Here is an 18840-nt window from a genome sequence, read left to right on the forward strand (position 1 = left end):
GCGCTAAGGAATCAACTAGTTTTTCATCTTGGAAAAACTTTGATCAGGAAATCTTTCCATTTTTATTACGGATATTTTTTAGAGGAGTTACCCCGTAGTTGTAGTGCTAATTTAGAAGGTCTATTCTCCGGGATAGCATAAGGCCCCGAGGCTAATTCCTCGTACATCGAACTATTATCCTCTCTCCCTGTCAACACTACATTTCTCAACTCAGGCATCTCGTGGAAAGGCAGATAATGTTGTCCATACGGAATACCTTCCGCGTCACGGTGAGATGCGCTTTCAAAAACAGTCACGTGCTGTTCCCAATGCTTGTCACATGCACAGCACAAGAACGCCGAATTAAAGCCAGCACAAGGGCAGGTTTTTATCTGACACCTTGAATTAATCGGGCTGTGTTCCTCGTGGGTATGCTTGCATTTGCACTTCGCCCTCCAGGTACTTGGATCAAAACCCGGTCGTCTTGGTAGCCACCATTCTCCCACCTCTTCTGGCCGCGCGGGAACAAACGCGAACGCTTTACACGCACACGAACCCACGCGGCACGGGACTTTCACGCTGTTGCCATGGTAATGGCTATGCTCCGATAAAAGATGGCCACAAAAACATTTCGAAGCTTTTCCAACTCGTATGCAGTCGTGTTTAAACTCAGGACAGCGCCAACCGATATAAACTCCTGTTTCGATTGCTTCCAGCGCCGCCTCCCTTTCTGGGTCGAATAATTTCTTCAACCTTGGAGCGAAATCCTCGCGATTCATCGCTCTTGCAACCGGCAAAAGTTCAGCTTTCGAAGCAGGCACAATAGGCCTAGCAGTGTAGCCCTTTGGCGCAAGTATCGCGGCCTTTCGTGGCACTAATGCATTGCTAGAACTTGTAGTTTTTTGCTTGTTATTTGCAGTTTGATTAACACCAGTTACAGGTTGTTTTCGTGCTGTTGTTGAAGCAGAATTTCTGTTTGCTGTCATTGGTTTTTTCTTTCCAACTTTCGTTTCAGAACTAGTATCGTAACGTGAAAATCGCGTTGTTGGCTTCCCCCTCGTTCCACTCGGGTTCAAAGTACTGACCCTGCTGCTTGATTGCTTTAAATCTAGCCCACTAGAGCCTAAATTTTCCTCTGAAAATCGTCTAGCCATATTTAAATGCCAATGTCATATTAAAGAACCACATACGTCGGTGGCTACAAATATCTGTTGTTTTAGCCGCAATAATTTAGGAGAATTTGCATGACAATCGATTGTTACACAACTGTACCTTTGATTGTTCTTGAAACATTGACATTGTCATTTGTCCTTGATGAATCTGGTTGCTCGATCAAATTTACCCAATAACCTGGAAAGAAAGCATAGTGCAATCCTAGTAACGTGAGTTAAAAGCACAATAAAGTACATGTAATAATCACATTACGTCTGCGCGCAGATTATTGCTCCACAAGAAAAAGGATGTGGAAAAAGTTAAAATTTTAATACGGAAGATAAAACTACTTACAGGCGTGTAAATATATATATGTGTGTATATTACATAACTAGGTCAATTAAATGAGAAGACAAGACTTACAGTAAGCATATAAGCCAAGAAAAACACCAAAAATTTCTAATTTTTAAAAAGGAACACAGGACATGCACATGAATGAAGGGAGATTCAGAAATATGTTCCTGTGTTTGAATCGCTCTAAAGTATGTGAATGTGTTGAGCGGGTATAGCTGTTGCATTGCCTTTTAGTTTGTCCAAACGACTGTAACAGAGCTTGTGTTTCTTTACTTTGTTGCTTCCTAAAATAAGAAGGCAATGACAGAAAAGGAATTAACACAATGCTCCCCTACCCTCAACTGCTTCCAACCCCCACCTCACCCGACCTTTACCACCCTAAGCTGCACCACCACAAACTCCCACCGCCTTCCAACACTCACCCTCTTTCGACCCTCACCCTCCCCTTAACATCCACCATCTCCTAACACCCACCTCTTCCCAGCCCTCGCTAGCTCCAGCCAGTTGATAATGAGTGCGTCTTAGCTCGCCAAGTCTCTTTCTTTCTTTTTCCAATTGACTTTCTAATTCCAAAACACGAACCTAGGAATATCCCAACGAAAAAATGAATAACTTTTAAATCATCATCTTTCATCCCGCTCGAAGTTTAGACATAAAACTAAAAAATACGATTACTTGCAATGTTTCATTAGGTGCTACTTTATAAATACAATACTGCTAGTCTGAGAGAAAAGTACAGTATTTACTGTTTCCAGTCAAAGCACTAACAATATTACCTGCGAGTCCATCTCAAGTCTCTTGGCTTGTGTAAGTGAAAGTTTAGAATAATCCGGGACGGTTTCTGAAAAAAAGATAGAGGAAATGTGTTTTTAAGACAGAGATATAGAGCATAGAGTGCGTTGCGAAAGCAGTTGTTTGCTACTTACTGCTATCTTCAATCATTTCCGAACCAGTTTTTGCTGACGCCACGACATTTCCTGTCGCCTCGGCAACTGCAGAAACAGTCGTATTTTTATCATCACGATAGATAAAATAATAATTGCCAATCATAACCACCGAGTTCAAGAGTTGAAAGACCAAGCTAAGAGTACTATCCTAACATGCTTTCTCACTTGAAGCTAAAGTGTCGGATTGTGATCTTTTTGCCCAGTCTATGGATGAACTTATTTCAACCAGCAAAGATCACATTATAGAGTACAGTCTTACCTGACTTTGATGCTGTAGTCAAAGCAGACAACTTGGAACTTCTTGGCAAAGCTTTGACCTTTGAAGCAGCCACCTAAAATCACGGCAATGGAGAGCCTCAGATTGAGCAGGGAGTTGAAAGTTCCTGGGAAAGAGGTTAAACTCACCAATTGTGCAGTACTTGCCGCGATTTCATTAGAAGCGACGACGAGCTCTTCAAATTTGCCCCCTTCTTTCACGACTTTATCTGCAGCATCACTGAAGTTAAAACAAATAAAGATTTAGTACCAGATATTTTGCCGCTGAGGTCTAGTAAGGATCATTTCTTATTGATCCACTATGAGGAGGTACTACAAACGTAAACTTACACAAGAACTTTGGCTCCCCAACCAACCGCTTTGGCAGCTGATATGAGACCTTCCGTCCATCTGTGATGTCGCTTGTAAAATTCTTTAGCCGAAGCTGAACCCTGGAAATAAGCACAATAAATAGCTTTACGCGCACGAATAACCCAGTGAGCAAATATGAATTATTGGGGAAAATATATGGAGTGTTGGATGGATTCCTTACCATGCCTTCCTCGACGATCTCGCCTTGTAAATCTTTCGACTTCAAAATGAGAACTCGAATGGCCTAAAGTTGATTATGGTGAGTCAGGATGTTTCTCGTGATTTGTGAAGAAAAGTTTATAAATGTTAAACCATACCTTCATTAATGCGTTACATGAATCCAAAATTCTAAAAAGTAAAGTTTAACGTGTATTTATCTACAGGAGAGCTTAATTTCTTTTATCATAAATGAAAAGAGGATATTAAACGGAAAGAAACCTTTCATTGACTTCCAGCTTGACACCCGTATCTGCTTGACGCGCGTTCTTCAACATTTCCTGAAATAAGAAGATGAAGTCAAGAATATCACCTTGAAATCATTTCTCGTAAAGCTTATTTTACCCACCTCGATTCTAGTGACAGCCTCTGCTACGAGCTGTGAAGAAGAAAGAATTCGTCAGTTGAATAATTGGGAGAGAACTTAAATGGTTGGCGTTCAACCAAAATACGTCTTTAGAACCAGATTGTGCTAGTGAAAGGTATCCATAACAATGTACCTCAGCTGTTGACGTTATTTCATCCTCAACGGCGTTTTCAATACTGTCTAAACTTTCATCCTCTTTTGGCACGAGAGCCTGGTGATATGGACCATTGAAAAAGGGAGTTAATTATGCACATGGTATTATTGACTGTTCTTGAATTATCTTCAAACTTACATTGCCAATGTTCAGTATATTCCGGATTGACTCTCTCACTGCCTCGACTTGACCGTCCAGTTTACTTGAATCTAAGGCAAGATCAGGCGTGAAAATGAACGAAAGTATTTTCCCACAGACGGACAAGCTCTGGAATTGTCCAGAAGGAGAGAGAGCATGCGTAATTAATGTCTAACCTGTAATATCAGTGTCCTTCATACTTTGCAGTAATTCTAGTGTTGTTTTACCACCGTTCTGACAGTGTTTCACCAAAGCTAGATTAAAATGATAATTATCCCTCACTATCCAACATCATCATGCTTGTTTTTACCACCATTTTCCTTGTATTATCCAACATATACCACCACAATCCCTACCTTCAGCGTCCTCGCGTGGGGCCATATGTGACGTGGCCTTTCCTAACAGAATACACTCGCTAAGAAGATGGGAATACGGACCGATCGAGGTAACGAAATCATCAACATCTAGAAAACAAAACAAAGTCAGCAGAGAACAGAGGTTGAAGACAGCTTCATATTCTACATCATTATTGACCTTTTTTGTCGCTAAGATAGGAACGATATCCCTGAACAGTTCTGTCCAGCGTTGGCAACAAATCCGACATACGTTCAACCAAATACTCTATATAAAAAATACGTTGTTTAAAAGCATTATTTAGCGTGGCGAGGTTCCACTCTAGTCGCGTCATGCAGAAGCCCACCTGCAGTACAAGTTGTTCCACAATTCTTGGGATTTTCAAACTCGTCTAAGGAGCTTTGAACGATCTTTTCCGACTCTTGGACCGCGAGAACTAAAGGACATAAACAACACAACAGTCGATTCTTGATTCTTGTGTCAAATAAGAAAGAATACTTTTTTAAGGTTCCTTCTTCCCTCGTACTCACCCAGTAAACGCTGTTTATTCAGGAGGTCAGCGTTCTCCCTTTGAATCTTTTCATTTTCTAGCTGCGAATATAAAATGAAGCTTAATATTAGACGCCAAAAGAACCCGACTAATGTTTTGCTTACCTCACCTCACCTCACCTCACCTCACCTCACCTCACCTCACCTCACCTCACCTCACCTCACCTCACCTCACCTCACCTCACCTCACCTCACCTCACCTCACCTCACCTCACCTCACCTCACCCCTTTTTTACACCTCAGGATACCTTTTCATTTGATTCTTTAGTCATATTTTCCATTTTATTTTCGGCCTCGCATCGCCTCGTTTCTGCTTCCACTTTCAGTCTCGCGATTTCATTCACCGTGCTTTCCAAGTTACCCGTCTATAATGTACAACAACGGACACATGAGGGATAAGATAGACAACGTTTGAAAAAAGCGGGACTGCGGTTGATATCGACATATACAAGAAACATACTGTTTGCTTTAACGATTCTTCCAGTTCAGCGCATCTCTGCTCAGTGGTCTGAAATAAAGATGAAAGATGAAGAAACAGAGTCCAGTTCCCATACTTTAGAGTATGAGCGGCCTTTTGTTATTGTTACTAGTTGAAATATCAAAAAATGACCAAAACTTACCTTGAGTTTTGTATCCGTTTCATACGCTTGAGTTTTTCCAGCCAACAATCCATTCAGTTCCTCTTGCTAATGAGTATACAGAAGAGACAAAGTGTGTAATTACCATGTGTCAGTAATATACGTACGATTAACACGCGTGCAGGGAGGATGTTTATGAGTTAAACCAGGGCACAGTCGAAAGATCGTCACGTGGTGAGGGGTTAATGGACTCACACTGTTTTTTTCAAAGTGTCGCGATATTTCCTCGTATTTACCGAGTGTAGGAGAAGAGTTCATAAACTTCATACCTTATTTTTTGACTCTTGTTTTAATTGTTCAATCATCTCCTCTGCATTTTTTCTTGACATTTCTTCTTCCTCCCTCAATTTTCTCATATCGGAAAGTTGTGTTTCTAACTCGCAAACCTGGATTCAAAAAGAACAGTATTCGAAGGACTTTTGGGGACCCTCATGGATGTAACGAACACTGGGAATCGAGTCCACCAACGTCCCATATATCGTTTTATATCGTCTAAAACTGCACAAATATATTGTCCCTGTGAAATGTTTGAAACAGATGTCTTTGATATCACAAACCTTTTCGTTCAGGGTTTTTTCAACACCAGAACATTTCTCCTCAGCAAACTAGAAAAAATTATGACATGACCAAAATATTCCAGTGGTGGATGACAGGGGATTCTGATTCGCATTTTGAGGAGGCGGGGAGAAATTGTGGGGCACAGGGCAAGATCTACCCCCCCCCCCCCCATGGTGCCCCTAGGTTCATTCACCAGGCTTTCTTCACCCACCTTTCGTTTCTCTTCCGTCTCTTCATGAGCTATGGTCGCCTTAGCAAGTAATCCATCCATTTCTTCTTGCTGAGAAATAAGTCACATTAAAACAACAGTCAGTCGAGAAATTTAAAACCTTTTCAAGAACAGCACACAGACACAAGAATTTTCTTCAATGCAGACACAACCCTGACCTCTTATTAAGTAAATCTGGATGCAAACGTTGCGATACCAAGAAGCTATTACCTTTTCCCCGTATTCCCTCTTCAGCTCTTCAATAGTCTCCTCAGCCGCCTGTTTCAAAAAGAGAGTTGTTGTACATAAGTGATCTCCTAAATCGTGCAGTACGATACATTTGTAAGAGAAAAACAACTTTCAAGCTCACCTTCAAGGCTTCTTTCGTTGCTTCAGCTGTTTGATAAGCTTCAAGAAGCTTCTCCGACTAAACGATTTTTAAAAAAATTACATAATGTTTGAGAAAAGCCCAAACCGCTTTGTTGGGAAGTGTTTAAATAACAGCGACGTTTCAAATTGTTTGATTTCCTTCCTGTACTGACCGTGTCATCAACCTCCTCTTGAGCAGTCGCCAACGTTGCTTCCACCTCCTAAAAACCAATATTTTAGTGAAGACCAGATATGCTCAAAGTTTAGACACCATGTTTTATCAACGAGGTTCAGACTTGAAGCGCTGAGAAATAAAAACAAACCTTTTTCTCTTTCTCAGTAGTTGTCAAAGCTTTCTTTACATCAGCATTCTGAAAATGATACCAACATTAGATTCATTTCCATACTGAGGATGGGATAAAAGTCTTCATGAGCTAAGGAAGACCTTAAGCGCCTCACCGTCCTCAAGAGCTGAACATGCTCCGTTCTTAGTTTTGTGTACATCTGTTTTATTTTATTAAATTTCTCTTCAGCAGGTTTGCCCTGCTCCGCCACTAGAAGAGGGTGAAATGAGATATCGTTCAAGGTTTCTTTTATTGACATTCACAAGGTCATTTTGATGTCCATTCAAAGAGTTTCAATGATCATCTTTGGTTCTATACAGCATACGTACGTTTCATTTCCTCCTGAAGTCTGGATTGCAAGTCGTTGTTTTCTTTTGACATTTGTTCTGAAGCTTCTCGCAGTTCAACGAGTTCCGCGCCCAGCTGGAGTGGAAAGATGGAAGAAGATTATTTCAATAAGGAAAGTGTAAATACAAGAGGGCCAAACTTCTGTGTTAGAAAGTTACATCTGTATTAAAATGTTGGCACGTCTGTATTAAGAAAGATGTTCTGTACCTCTGATATTCGTATTCGTAAGGCATCCTCCATTTCCTTTGACTAAAAAACGAAACACAAACCGTTCAAAACCTCTGCCAACTTCTCAAGTACGTAATAAACATGGAAACAAGAAACTCACCTTCCGTTTTTCATAAAAAAGAATTTCCTCATGTTTAATTTTAGCCCTTAACTGTTCAATCAACTTATCCCTAGAAAATACGACATGATACTCATTAACCCCCTATGTCCATTAGTCACCCACAAGCCACTCCAGTTACCTTTCATCTTCTTGTGGAGCGCTGTTTAATGCAAGGAGTTCAGCTGGTTTTTCCTGGAGTGATATGAAGAAGTTCATGTCATTATTTTGTTCTCATCTTCATAGCTGGGGGAGGGACAGCAGTGCTTGTCATCAGCTGTGGTTGTATTGGTAATCCCCACTAGAGTTGGCTGCATAAGATCCCGATACCAGTGGTACCATACATCCTCTTATCTTGGGACCAGGGATGGCTGGGGTGTTATAGGGGGGTTAGTAGAAAAGGGTTCGTAGGAGGGGGAAGTTCGTGGGGAGGTTACAAGAAATAAAATCACAAAACTTACTGGTCGTGGCGGAGGCAGTTCGTCTTCGACTTGTTTAACAGGTTTTGGAGCTTCAACTGGTTTTGGTTCTGCACCAACAAACGTTGGCGCTTCCTGCAAAGATTGTTTCAAGATTTTTAATAAATGACATATCCTCCGACGTTCTTCTCAGAAGATATACACTATGCTGCTTACGTTAGGTAACTTGGGTACACTAATCAACGCTGTGACATAACTCAGAGCTCCTGCATCAAAGAAAAACTTCTGAAGTCGTCGAAACATTGGGTAGAACCTGTTGCGATGTCCACTCAACATATCATGTGTGAGCTCTGAAATAAATTTATTAATCATGAATATGTTAGATTAGGGAAAAAGTAGCCTGCATTCTGCCAGATTTTGCAGCCTCTTTGAAGACAATTTAGCCAAGTCTTTGATAATTCAAGGTTCTAGAATAAAAACGAACTTACTTCTGTGTAGTTTATACATGATTTCAACAGATAAATTGTAAAATGCACTGCATTCCTACAAAGAAATGAAAAATTAAACAGTCAATGAATAAAGTTCATAGAGTCAAGTCTTTCTCATGACATTGCTGATGACAGTACTATCTTGCAATATACACTGGCAAGCTAGCTAGCCCGCCACATTCAGGATGCACAATAACACAAACCTGTATCAACATAGGAAAGGGACAGATTCTGCATTGCACAGCTTGAATTTGGGAATTTGACTTATATGGGTTGAGACTTTTGGACACTGGAATGAAATTTAAGAAGCAATTTGATTACACAATAAGGATCACAACAAAAAGGATTAAAATCAGCTCAAAATTCAGCTCAAACCTGCATCAAATAGATCTAAACAGCTGTCCAATTGATCAAAAATATCTATGGCTAATTCAAAACTAGAACATAATGAAAAAAACTTATTTCAGTTAGGTATTAATATCACAGCTTTCTCTGCAATGATCCTAGTTCAGTGAAATAGGATTAAGTGTAAATAAAGTCAATCATAAACATATCTAACTTAGTAGTACTGTATCTATCACTTTAAAAGTTCACTTACAAATAATTACGATCTCTGGTTGGATGTTTTATTGTATCTGCACTGCTCGGTTGGATATTTCCAGGAATATATTCATGCTAAATTGAAGTGATATAAATAAATTTGCTCGTCTATAAAGGTATACAATGATTCTGAATTCAAGTAATTTATTTAATTACCTTGGCATGGAAATCTAATTTTTTCATAATTATTATTATATACAAGTAGGAGAGCTTGCCGTAACTCCCATCTGGTGAGTGTTTCTGAAAAGAAATTTACTTTGTAAGCAAAATAATCTGGATTTAATCAATTAAACAACAAATTATACGTCTTCACATGATGTCTTAACTGACTGATTCACAATATCTGTCCCAGCAAGTGAGAAATACTTTAAAATATATAGTACATACCCAATAATTAGATAAATCTGCAAATGTCACTTTGTGAGCTGCAGACTCTTTTAAAACCTAAAATTTACACAGAGGGAAATGGAAGCTGGACTGTGCTCTCACATATTCTAAAAAAACAGGAATTCATTCATATCAATCCCTACCTTTGGATGGCCCTCTCTGAGCAATTTATAAACAACTGTCATGGCTTTCCAACACATGATTGCATTTGCTGAGATGTGCATCCTACGAAGACACATCCAAAATGTTTTGGAGCCATTTTCTTGCCAAGTGCCGATTATAGTGCTTGAGTGTTGTCAAGGAGCATAAATATATATCATGATATGGTTGGATAATAAAGTTATATAGCCAGGTGCAATGGAAAGGTATATTGTGGGATACTAGAGTATATTATAGTACGCAAAGGTCTAATGCAGGATGTTTTATGTACAAAAGGATATTTCTCATATGCTTTTCTTTCACTGCATTTTCCGTAGTGTTAACTGCCTTAACAAGACGCTCTGCCTGTTGAAAATAAAATAAATCCGATTGATTCCTAAATCTTATGTTCCATATCTACAAGACAAGCTGGTCAGAATACACCCTAGACAGCCCCAGTCAGAGTCCTGAAGTCTGATTGATATACACATTCCTAATGATTTCCAAATAGTTTATTGGTTCACTGACTCCAGGACTACAAAGACTAGTACAAACAAAATTTTGTATATATTTTGAAATTCCCAGCCAAGATTTTCTTTGCCCAAATTTGTCAAGGGGGTGAATACATCAATGTTGTATACTTCAGTGAAACATATTTATACAAACGAAAACCTCAAAAATTCAGTTATAATCAGGTTTAAGTTTATTCATGTGTAAATAATTAAAGACCTTCTTCTCAAAATCAAACTGATTCATTCAAGAAAAGTAATAAAATATGCCCTTGTAACAACTATAGCTATTTATGCATGTCAATGACCTATATATATAATTAATACACGCTTATATTTCTGTATAATCATTTATAAACTTGAACTTTATGGCATGATATTTATATTCTACCTTTAAAACTTGGCATAAGGTTGTGGTTTTTGTTATTGCTTTATATGAGAACACGAATGAATGAGAGAATCGGGGAAAAATTAAACTTAAAACGAGTGAACCTTTTTTAAACATGTGTTTGTATATATAACGATATAAGTGATGAAATTTGAATAGTTTAATATCATATTAAAAAAGAATTATATATATTTTTAAAAGATTTCATTACAAATTAGCTGGATTTCGGGGTAATAAGCGCATAAAAGCCAATACAATTCTTCCTAAACTATCAAATTTAAAGATTTGTGGCCATTAAGATCCCTCCTTAGAAAGACAATAAGTAATTACAAAGCAAGATCAAAGCTTTTAAACAAGTAACAAGATCGCGTAAAATGTACGATTTCAAATTCTGTGAACACAAAACTAGTCCTACCAAATCTCTCTCGAACTTTTGGCTTTCTTGTAGCGTCGCCGGCCTTCCTGCTAGAAATTTACTCATGTTTTGCCATAAAAGTGTTGAAATCCGTCGCTATAACACCAATATTAATATGCATCAAGTGTGTGTCTTGACATGAACTTTTAACTTTCCTGCCAAATTTTGACCAGAAATGAAATTCTCCCATTACATTGAGAACCGGAAATAGCCTTGTTTGTCTTACCCCCAGGGGGAAGAAAGGGGGAGGCCACCCCGCGTACTTTAAACTAAAATAGTGGCAAATATTAGAAAATCACATACCCTGAAGTATACTTTAAAATCGAAATAGAAAAAGCAACGTTAATTTAGGAGAAATGTTAGTGAAAACGATTGTTTCAGTGTAAGATCAAGGACTTTGCATATATTTGCATTGTCAGTAATTACACCACGGGCTCCAGTTTATATACAGCTCAAAACTACATTGCAACTCGCATGCACCTGAAATTTTTTACCCCCCCTGGGAGAAGTTACTTCTTATATGTATATCAGGAGGGGACATCCGTTTCTTGTGGTTAAACTTGAGTACAGCACGGTAGCAGCAGTGTACGTGAATTATGAAAACAAACCAATTAAAAACAACCACAGACTCTTATGGGCGGCAAGTAAACGTAAAATATGTATATCTAGGCTCTATGTTTCGTCAATTTGTGCTTTCTCGCACAAATGTCAACTATTTTCATTATTTATGGCCAATGTGTGGAGTTGTAGCTCTATTAGCAAGCGTCGTTTTGTTATTACAGGTTGGTGTTTATATATTATTACGCAATGTTTTTGTTTGCAGGAAGCACCCGGGTCAATCTATCAGAGATTAAACCTGCCGTGATCCTGAGTAATAACCATAAATCTCCTTCTTTCTTCACTGTTTGAGAAGGTATTTGGGGAAGTAGTACAGTTTCGTTTACGAACTTTATTTCGTCTTGACTTCAATATTCGGATTCCTAAGTATTTAATATATTACAATGAAGGTGTATTCTGAGATCTGATTGGAGGAAAGCAGTTACTGGATATTAGATCTTTCAATATGCAGTTATCAGATGACAAATGCACTAATCACTGATCACAAATGAGAGAAATCCATCCAAGTTGATCTTGCCCAACAAGCGATAATGAATAATTGTTATGATTAATGAAATGCTTCACTGCCCAGATTTATAGTCCAGACTGATCATCCTTTTTGACAATTTAGCAAAGAAAAGATAGTTGTCTCAAATCTCAATGGATGATCAGTTTGTTTACTGTGCTTAAGCTCATTTTTAATAAACAGGAAATTTTTCTTTTTCAATAGACATATTTTGAAGAAGTCCCAAGAGTTGGAACGGCAATTTTGGTGGTATCCTGTGTTGTGGCATCTGCTATTGTTTGTGTGATGACTGAAATTGTTGAAGGTGTGTTGATAGTTTATATGAACAGTTTTAAACTGCTCTCTAGGCTGACTAGTTACTCTGTTTATGGATAATACTCACTAACCTTGAATGTATAGAATCAGTTGAAGTCATTGAGGGTTTTGGCATCCAGCTGAGCTCAAGAGGTCGTTTTGGAAAGGAAAACAAAACATTCTTCAATTTCAGTGCAATTAAAGACCTCATTATCAATGAAGCAGTGACAATGGTATGCTATATGATCTATAGGACTGTTCACTCAATCATAGAAAATTACAATCTTTTGCCATTCTTCTCTTTAGCAAAGAGTTATTTTTTACCTGGCACTCACAGTAGACACTGAGTATAAGGAAGAAATGAAAAATGGTCACGAAACTAAAGACGGTTCAACCAAAATGGTAACTCTATTCAAAGTAAGTTTTACCAGAGGTCTGTGAACAAATTCTGTGGGTAATACTCCAGTCCACAGAGCAGGTGCATGTCTATATAGTTACCCGACAGACTAAAGATGTAAATATGAGGCATTAATGGGGTTTCTGTTTATTTTTTAGAACACAATGCTGAGGTTGGAGGAACTCCAAAACATCTACAAGGAGATGCAACCATTTTTGAACAACCACAACAAAAAAGAGAAATAGATACTTTTAATCAAAGTGTATCATATGATATACCATAGCAGGGTCTTAAAAAATAGTTTTTTAAAAACTTCCAACAGCTGACATAAATTTACCGGCCCATGGCCTGCTAAACTACTATTAGTTCAAACATGATGTAAGTTAATTCTAACAAAGCATTTAGCAGTGGGTATATTAAATGTGCTGCAAAAGGAGAAAGTTTTACTTTTATGATATTTCATAGAATTTCATAAATGTACAACCAACATTTGTAGTTGTTAACCTCATGGTACACAATTTGACACTTTGAAACCAGACTCCATTTTTTCAACTTGATAAGCTCATCCATTTTTTCATCATATCCATATTCGGGATCATCAGCTATGCATTTTCTGATGGTGAAACACGCCAGACCACCAGGTTTGACCACATGAACAAGATCATCAAACCCTTTGCCTTTCACATGACCAACCGTAAAGACACCAATGCAAATGGCAGCATCATATTGGTTTGCCTCTATGCCAAGATTCTTGCACCCATCAGAAGCCATGAAACCACGCTTCAACATCCTATAAACGCCCTTACCTTCGGCAAGTTTCAACAACTCTGGACTGAAGTCAACTCCATCAATATTCTTGTATCCAAGTTTGTGCAATTCCTCACAAACTAAGCCAGTGCCACAGCCAACATCAATGATATTGACATTGTTTGAATGTCCTTTCTTTTTAAGATTCTCAGAGAGTTTCTCTGCAGCAAGCCTTGGTGCAACATAGCCCAAATCACTCTTTACTTCCTAAAACAGTTCATATATCTCATTACAGTTGGTTTCAACAAACTTTACACGCTCGAGTTCCAACCATATTTGGAAATTGCCAATTACGTTAGGAAGTACAAAACAGATTTCCAGTTCACCCCACAATCTTGTACCCCGGTGTCACAACCAGGGTTGATAGATTATATAAATAAGTGATAGGTGAATAAGCCAAATATTATGAACTAAATTAAAGGGCCGCCAACAACAACGTTTTGCCTATTTATTCAGCAACTTACCCACCCTAATGTCAACGTTTTCAAAGTATGGCTTCTAAAATGATTGGGGGACAACTGCTTCCTTCCCCCCTAACCATTTCTAAGCAGTTACCTGGTCATACGTTTCGCTCCATGATGAATAAATCTGGATCAATTCTTCTTCAGTCGTTTGAGCGTTAATAGCCTTTACACGTTCATGACTTTCTTTCGTAGACATTATGAAAATATTTGCGTATAATTTTAGAACATAAACTCAGTTTGTAACAATTAAATTATCGTATCGAAATGTTCGGCGAAATGTTGCAAAATATTAATGAAGATATATTCATATTATAATTATGTTTTTACAGAGGGTAGTGTTAAGCCCTGGGCAAACTAGGAAACATTGTTGCGGAAACATTTATGTTTCGCAATGTTTCCTCATATGTTTCCCTGTTTGCCCACCCTGGGAAACATTGTTGCGGAAGCAAAATTTGCTTCCGAGGAAGCAAAAATGTTTCCTATCAAATTCAGAAACATTATATGTTTCCCAAGTGTGATTTTGGTTGCGGAAACATTGTTTCCATGTTTGCCCATATGTTTCCGCACTTTTTACCAATTAGAGCATGCGCATAACAAAGAGTAGATATATATTTACTCTTTGCGCATAACAAACAAGTGAAACAACACAAAAAATGGCTGAAAGCACAATAGCAGTTGTTGTAGACGAACAAAGCAATAATAAAAGGGGTAAAAGCGAACGAGTGTGGAAAGATACTGAAACAGAGAAACTGATAAGTTTGTACGAAGCAAGAAACTGTTTATGGGATGTTGGTAATGCAAATTAGTTTTGGTTTTAAAAAAATAATTGCTTCATAGGACTGATTTCCTCTGAGCGCTATATATTGTTTCTCACTGATGTTTCCCAGTGTTTGCCCACCCTGGGAAACATTGAGAAACATTGGCGGGAAACAATGTTTCCGAAACAATGTTTCCTAGTTTGCCCAAGGCTTTAGTGTAGCAGCTCCAACAAGGTCTCTCCTGATTGGTTAACAAGGTTTTTGATAATATTTTAAATATAACTGACATATCATAATTATTACCTGATCGCGTTTGCATCTACCAATATTTAACTAGCACCATTTAAAATGTGTTCTTAAATAACACGCAGTATTTATCTCCCCTTGAAACTTTAAAGATAATTAATGTAGTACGAAAATCTCCTGAAATAACTGATAAAAACTCCCCAAAAATAATGAAGATGTTCTAATTACTGGGGCTAAAATCCGATTGGTTCTACACGGGCCAATTTAATTTTGGCCAAACGAAATAATCTTCTATGCTTTCATTTATACACTTTCTCCGCCTATTTAAATCACAAGCAACTTTATAGCCTCAGGCCTCAGGGAAACTTCATGTAAAACATGAGGAAACTTCATGTTAAACTGATAAAAATATAAGTTCTTATCATGATGACATCATCATATGTTACATAAAAATTCAAACAAAATTTAACAAAACTTATTATGTTTTATCATCCACAAGCAGTGAACCCATGCAGTCTCTAACTTTTAAGGAAAGAGAGCATAAAAAATTAAACACAATTAGGGATAATTTTTTTCAAAATTATATTTTATGCATATTATGATTGGAGGAATTTGTATATTAAATGTTAACATATGTACACACAGTAATTGTCAGTAAAATATATCACATATATATGAAATTAAAAGAAGTATTTCCACTTTTATTCTGAACCCAACATTTACGTGAAAGGACATTATATAACCGCTTTACTCAGCACTGCGAGCAATTGTCATCTGAAGGAAATGCTTAAGCTTTTCCAAGCCATTTAAATTGTTCGCATTATTGTCTCTTACAGCTAATTTCTCTTTCTCAGCCTGACTCAGCTGTGTATTGCGCTTGGCATCACTTAGCCATACTTGGTTTAAAAGTAGCAAATTCTGCGGTATGACTATACACAGCCCAAAAATTCCAAAACCCAAATGTAACTGGCTGACAGTATGTCCATTCATGACGAAGAAATGAATCATCCAGGCGCAGAGGATGAGACGGAATATTACAAACGTGGTTGTTAGTAAAATACAGTTCATCCTAAAAGCCAATCCTTTTGGATTGATGTCTGACATGTGCATGAGTCGACGTGTGTGCAAAAAAACGCTGTTGATTTCCATGAGTAAGGCACACAATGCAAATGGTATATACTTCTTGTTTGAGACAGTGATGTAGAAAATAAAAATTACCTAGAATTGGAAATAAAATTACTATTAAGACTTACTACAAATACTTTTGAGGTTTCCCACTTTTACACAATATCATAAAACTTACAAATAAATAAAATTCATTTGTAAACAATGGTTTGGTTTTCTCTGGTAAAAATAACAATATTCTTATGCAACATGAATAATAAAATCCAAGGATTAATACGCCATAACACATTTCATCAAATATTCATATGACAATCCCTTCGCTCAATTAAACTAAAGTACCTTCAAAAAAGTAAACTTTCTACTTACTAGAACATGATGGATCATAATACAAAGACCTTTTTCTCTATCGTTGATGATTAAATTGATGAAATCGTATATAAAATATCCTATAAGAAGTCAAGAATTCTCGTGAAAAAATGAAATCCCGAGATAAATTAAATGAAATTTAATAATTAACACGTGGACATGCAGATAGAATTAAATTTCTAGTTTCATGTTGCCTCATGATCTAAACTACATATGTCTAGTTTCGGCAGAGCGAGTATAAAATTTCATCTAAATGAGCTTATTGGTGCGTTAGACTTAAACCTGTTAAATTACGACGTATAAAACTTTCATAGAATGGCTTAAAGGTGCAAAGTTTGTTTACTATATATGTGATGATATTCTAAATATTACATCCGAATATTACATACCAATTGACAATGCAAGTGTATAATAAGCTAAAATATTCCATGAGTCTATCATGTCTTTTAACATCGATGGCGTTTTATATATGCTAAATGACAGAAGAAATTGAATAAATATTCACTGTTAAGAAAGAACTCTCCAAGTTAGCCGTATTTCTGTAGCATACAGCGAATAAAAAAAATGAAATTGATCACGGGTCAATCGTCTCTAGTGTCTAAACATTGCTCTTACGTAAAAATATTATTAATTGTCCTTTCACTTCCATCGATCTTGCGTTATGAATCCACGCAAAATAGACAAAATCGAAAGCAGCTTTCAACGCTTAAAAGTGTTGCTTATAGTAGATGAATAACAGCAAGAAGCATACCTGTAAACAGTCAGGAGAGCACTTAAGAAGGAATGAACAAACGATGTACAAATATTCTCCCACAGCCAAACCTTCTTCCACTGATCCTGAAATTTTCGAGGCGCCGGCAAAACTAACGCAACTGACTTGTTGACTGCTTGAAAAGATAGAGCTGAAATCACACTAACATATAGCCAGCCTTGGGAAACGATGATTTCCTCCATTATCCAAAGTTTTGATCTTAATATTTCAAATGCCGAGTATATAAATGTATATTCACATATTCGCATTCCCAACAGTGTGATAACCGGACGATATCACCTGATATACAAATTATAGTATTTTCCTGCAAAGTGATTGGTCAATATTTCATGACCGCGGTGAGTTCAAAAGGGCAAAATTCCTGGCACCACAGCCATCCGACCTGGTGGTCGAAATCGAATGTACCGGAAAATGGTATACTCGACCATGGTCGAAATGGTTCAAAATATCAGGGCACCACAATTTCGTACTACTCGTACTACCTACATCTCGCGTGACTCGGTGCCATGGATAGTTAGTAAAAGAAACAAAGAAGAAAGATCTAACTTTAATATTCCCCGAAAGTAGAACAGAATCAATAAAGAGAAAGTAAAATAAATACATACAATTTAGACCCAAATTGTACCGGCGAATCAAGCGGCTATACTAAAAAAAATTAACAAAACCTTTTAGTAACTAAGCTGTTCAGTCATTTATATTGAGTTTCCTTTTGAGAATGATGACTATTTTGACGTTAAAAACCAACAAGGATTGTTTCAAAACACTAAAATTTCTAAAAGAATATCAAAGCACTAAAATTTCTCCCTAAAAACACTTAAAAAACATTTAGACGTTTAAATCTTGACATTTCCAAGCGTGTTACTTGTTAGGGAATGCCTCCCAAAACCAGGAAAAGCTTAAATACGTTAAATTTATCTTCGCTCTCAGGGCTAGCCACTGTAGCTGATTCGTCTATGACGCTAGGCTTGTGGCGATGCATACTCTGTTTCTCACTGAGACGTAACGGTTAGGTGCACATACATCATGGTCTGGGGGCCGTAGTGCATCTCCCCCTTAGACGGCCGTTAAGATGTGAGTTATGGGGGGGAGTTCTTCCTATAGCAACCGCCTTGCACCTTTCGTAGTTGTAACTATGTTGGTATATTGCAGCCGGTTGTACAACCAGGTTAGATTGTGGCATAGGCTGGATGATTTCTTTTGGTTGCTTTTACGTTCTTTCCAAATTTTTTTTTTTTGGCGTCCTTTCCAGATTTTTCTTTTACATACAAAAAAATATTGTTATTAAACATATGTGGAACGGATATGGTTCGAAAAAAAATTTATATCGACTAAAAACCACCTTTATTACCCCTGAATACTCTCCCCAGTCTCTGCATGGCATGAGTCTCTGAATGAAACAATACCAGATATTATTCATAAACATCAAACATTTATTTTATTAGATCAGCGTTTTCATCAACCTTACAGCAGTAAAACAGCAAAAAAGACATTCAGACAGTCAACTCTGCATTCTCGTT

The 18840-nt window shown here is 37.5% G+C and overlaps 6 protein-coding genes across 7 annotated transcripts; 1 reads left to right on the top strand and 5 right to left on the bottom strand.

Annotated features, from left to right (window-relative positions):
- Position 1: 1 nt before the first annotated feature.
- Positions 2 to 1168, bottom strand: LOC114538290 (protein FAM221B-like). The gene has a single exon (XM_028559447.1). The coding sequence runs from the start codon at positions 1131 to 1133 to the stop codon at positions 66 to 68; it is 1068 nt and encodes a 355-aa protein (XP_028415248.1). The 5' UTR covers positions 1134 to 1168; the 3' UTR covers positions 2 to 65.
- Positions 1169 to 1467: 299 nt separating this feature from the next.
- On the bottom strand, positions 1468 to 7655 carry LOC114538300 (huntingtin-interacting protein 1-like). Its single transcript, XM_028559454.1, has 32 exons — positions 7631 to 7655; positions 7510 to 7551; positions 7284 to 7377; positions 7070 to 7164; positions 6934 to 6981; positions 6784 to 6831; positions 6612 to 6668; positions 6473 to 6520; positions 6245 to 6313; positions 6033 to 6080; positions 5745 to 5861; positions 5458 to 5523; positions 5298 to 5345; positions 5086 to 5202; positions 4819 to 4879; positions 4635 to 4724; positions 4469 to 4555; positions 4291 to 4398; positions 4111 to 4188; positions 3935 to 4005; positions 3776 to 3853; positions 3625 to 3654; positions 3498 to 3556; positions 3377 to 3407; positions 3241 to 3303; positions 3039 to 3139; positions 2838 to 2928; positions 2692 to 2764; positions 2412 to 2477; positions 2262 to 2326; positions 1960 to 2067; positions 1468 to 1769 (listed from the first exon to the last, which is right to left on the bottom strand). Exons 2-32 carry the CDS (start codon positions 7540 to 7542, stop codon positions 1755 to 1757), a joined length of 2163 nt encoding a protein of 720 aa, XP_028415255.1. The 5' UTR covers positions 7543 to 7551; positions 7631 to 7655; the 3' UTR covers positions 1468 to 1754.
- A 2-nt stretch (positions 7656 to 7657) lies between these two features.
- On the bottom strand, positions 7658 to 11129 carry LOC114538239 (huntingtin-interacting protein 1-like; the record flags this gene model as incomplete). Its single annotated transcript, XM_028559389.1, has 13 exons — positions 10972 to 11129; positions 9962 to 10025; positions 9665 to 9807; positions 9522 to 9578; positions 9291 to 9374; positions 9133 to 9209; positions 8910 to 8971; positions 8738 to 8823; positions 8535 to 8589; positions 8263 to 8396; positions 8089 to 8181; positions 7770 to 7822; positions 7658 to 7700 (listed from the first exon to the last, which is right to left on the bottom strand). Coding segments are annotated over exons 1-13 (1017 nt in total), but the record flags the coding sequence as incomplete, so codon positions are not given.
- A 397-nt stretch (positions 11130 to 11526) lies between these two features.
- On the top strand, positions 11527 to 13051 carry LOC114538279 (phosphatidylinositol N-acetylglucosaminyltransferase subunit H-like). 2 transcript variants are annotated; one of them, XM_028559433.1, is made up of 5 exons: positions 11527 to 11753; positions 12299 to 12398; positions 12494 to 12621; positions 12695 to 12805; positions 12944 to 13051. In XM_028559433.1, the coding sequence occupies exons 1-5, from the start codon at positions 11568 to 11570 to the stop codon at positions 13028 to 13030; spliced, it is 612 nt and encodes a 203-aa protein (XP_028415234.1). In that variant the 5' UTR covers positions 11527 to 11567; the 3' UTR covers positions 13031 to 13051. The 2 variants fall into 2 exon arrangements, with proteins under 2 accessions (XP_028415234.1, XP_028415235.1); XM_028559434.1 differs by lacking the exon at positions 11527 to 11753 and adding an exon at positions 11814 to 11884.
- Positions 13052 to 13222: 171 nt separating this feature from the next.
- Positions 13223 to 15026, bottom strand: LOC114538278 (methyltransferase-like protein 27). The gene is made up of 2 exons (XM_028559432.1): positions 14148 to 15026; positions 13223 to 13799 (listed from the first exon to the last, which is right to left on the bottom strand). The coding sequence occupies exons 1-2, from the start codon at positions 14250 to 14252 to the stop codon at positions 13245 to 13247; spliced, it is 660 nt and encodes a 219-aa protein (XP_028415233.1). The 5' UTR covers positions 14253 to 15026; the 3' UTR covers positions 13223 to 13244.
- A 629-nt stretch (positions 15027 to 15655) lies between these two features.
- Positions 15656 to 17576, bottom strand: LOC114538277 (TLC domain-containing protein 2-like). The gene is made up of 4 exons (XM_028559430.1): positions 17303 to 17576; positions 16941 to 17023; positions 16552 to 16631; positions 15656 to 16278 (listed from the first exon to the last, which is right to left on the bottom strand). Exons 1-4 carry the CDS (start codon positions 17569 to 17571, stop codon positions 15808 to 15810), a joined length of 903 nt encoding a protein of 300 aa, XP_028415231.1. The 5' UTR covers positions 17572 to 17576; the 3' UTR covers positions 15656 to 15807.
- Positions 17577 to 18840: the final 1264 nt, after the last annotated feature.

This window comes from Dendronephthya gigantea, unplaced genomic scaffold (genome assembly GCF_004324835.1).
Source record: "Dendronephthya gigantea isolate DGI-Jeju-01 unplaced genomic scaffold, DenGig_1.0 000178F, whole genome shotgun sequence".
Lineage (NCBI taxonomy): Eukaryota > Metazoa > Cnidaria > Anthozoa > Malacalcyonacea > Nephtheidae > Dendronephthya > Dendronephthya gigantea.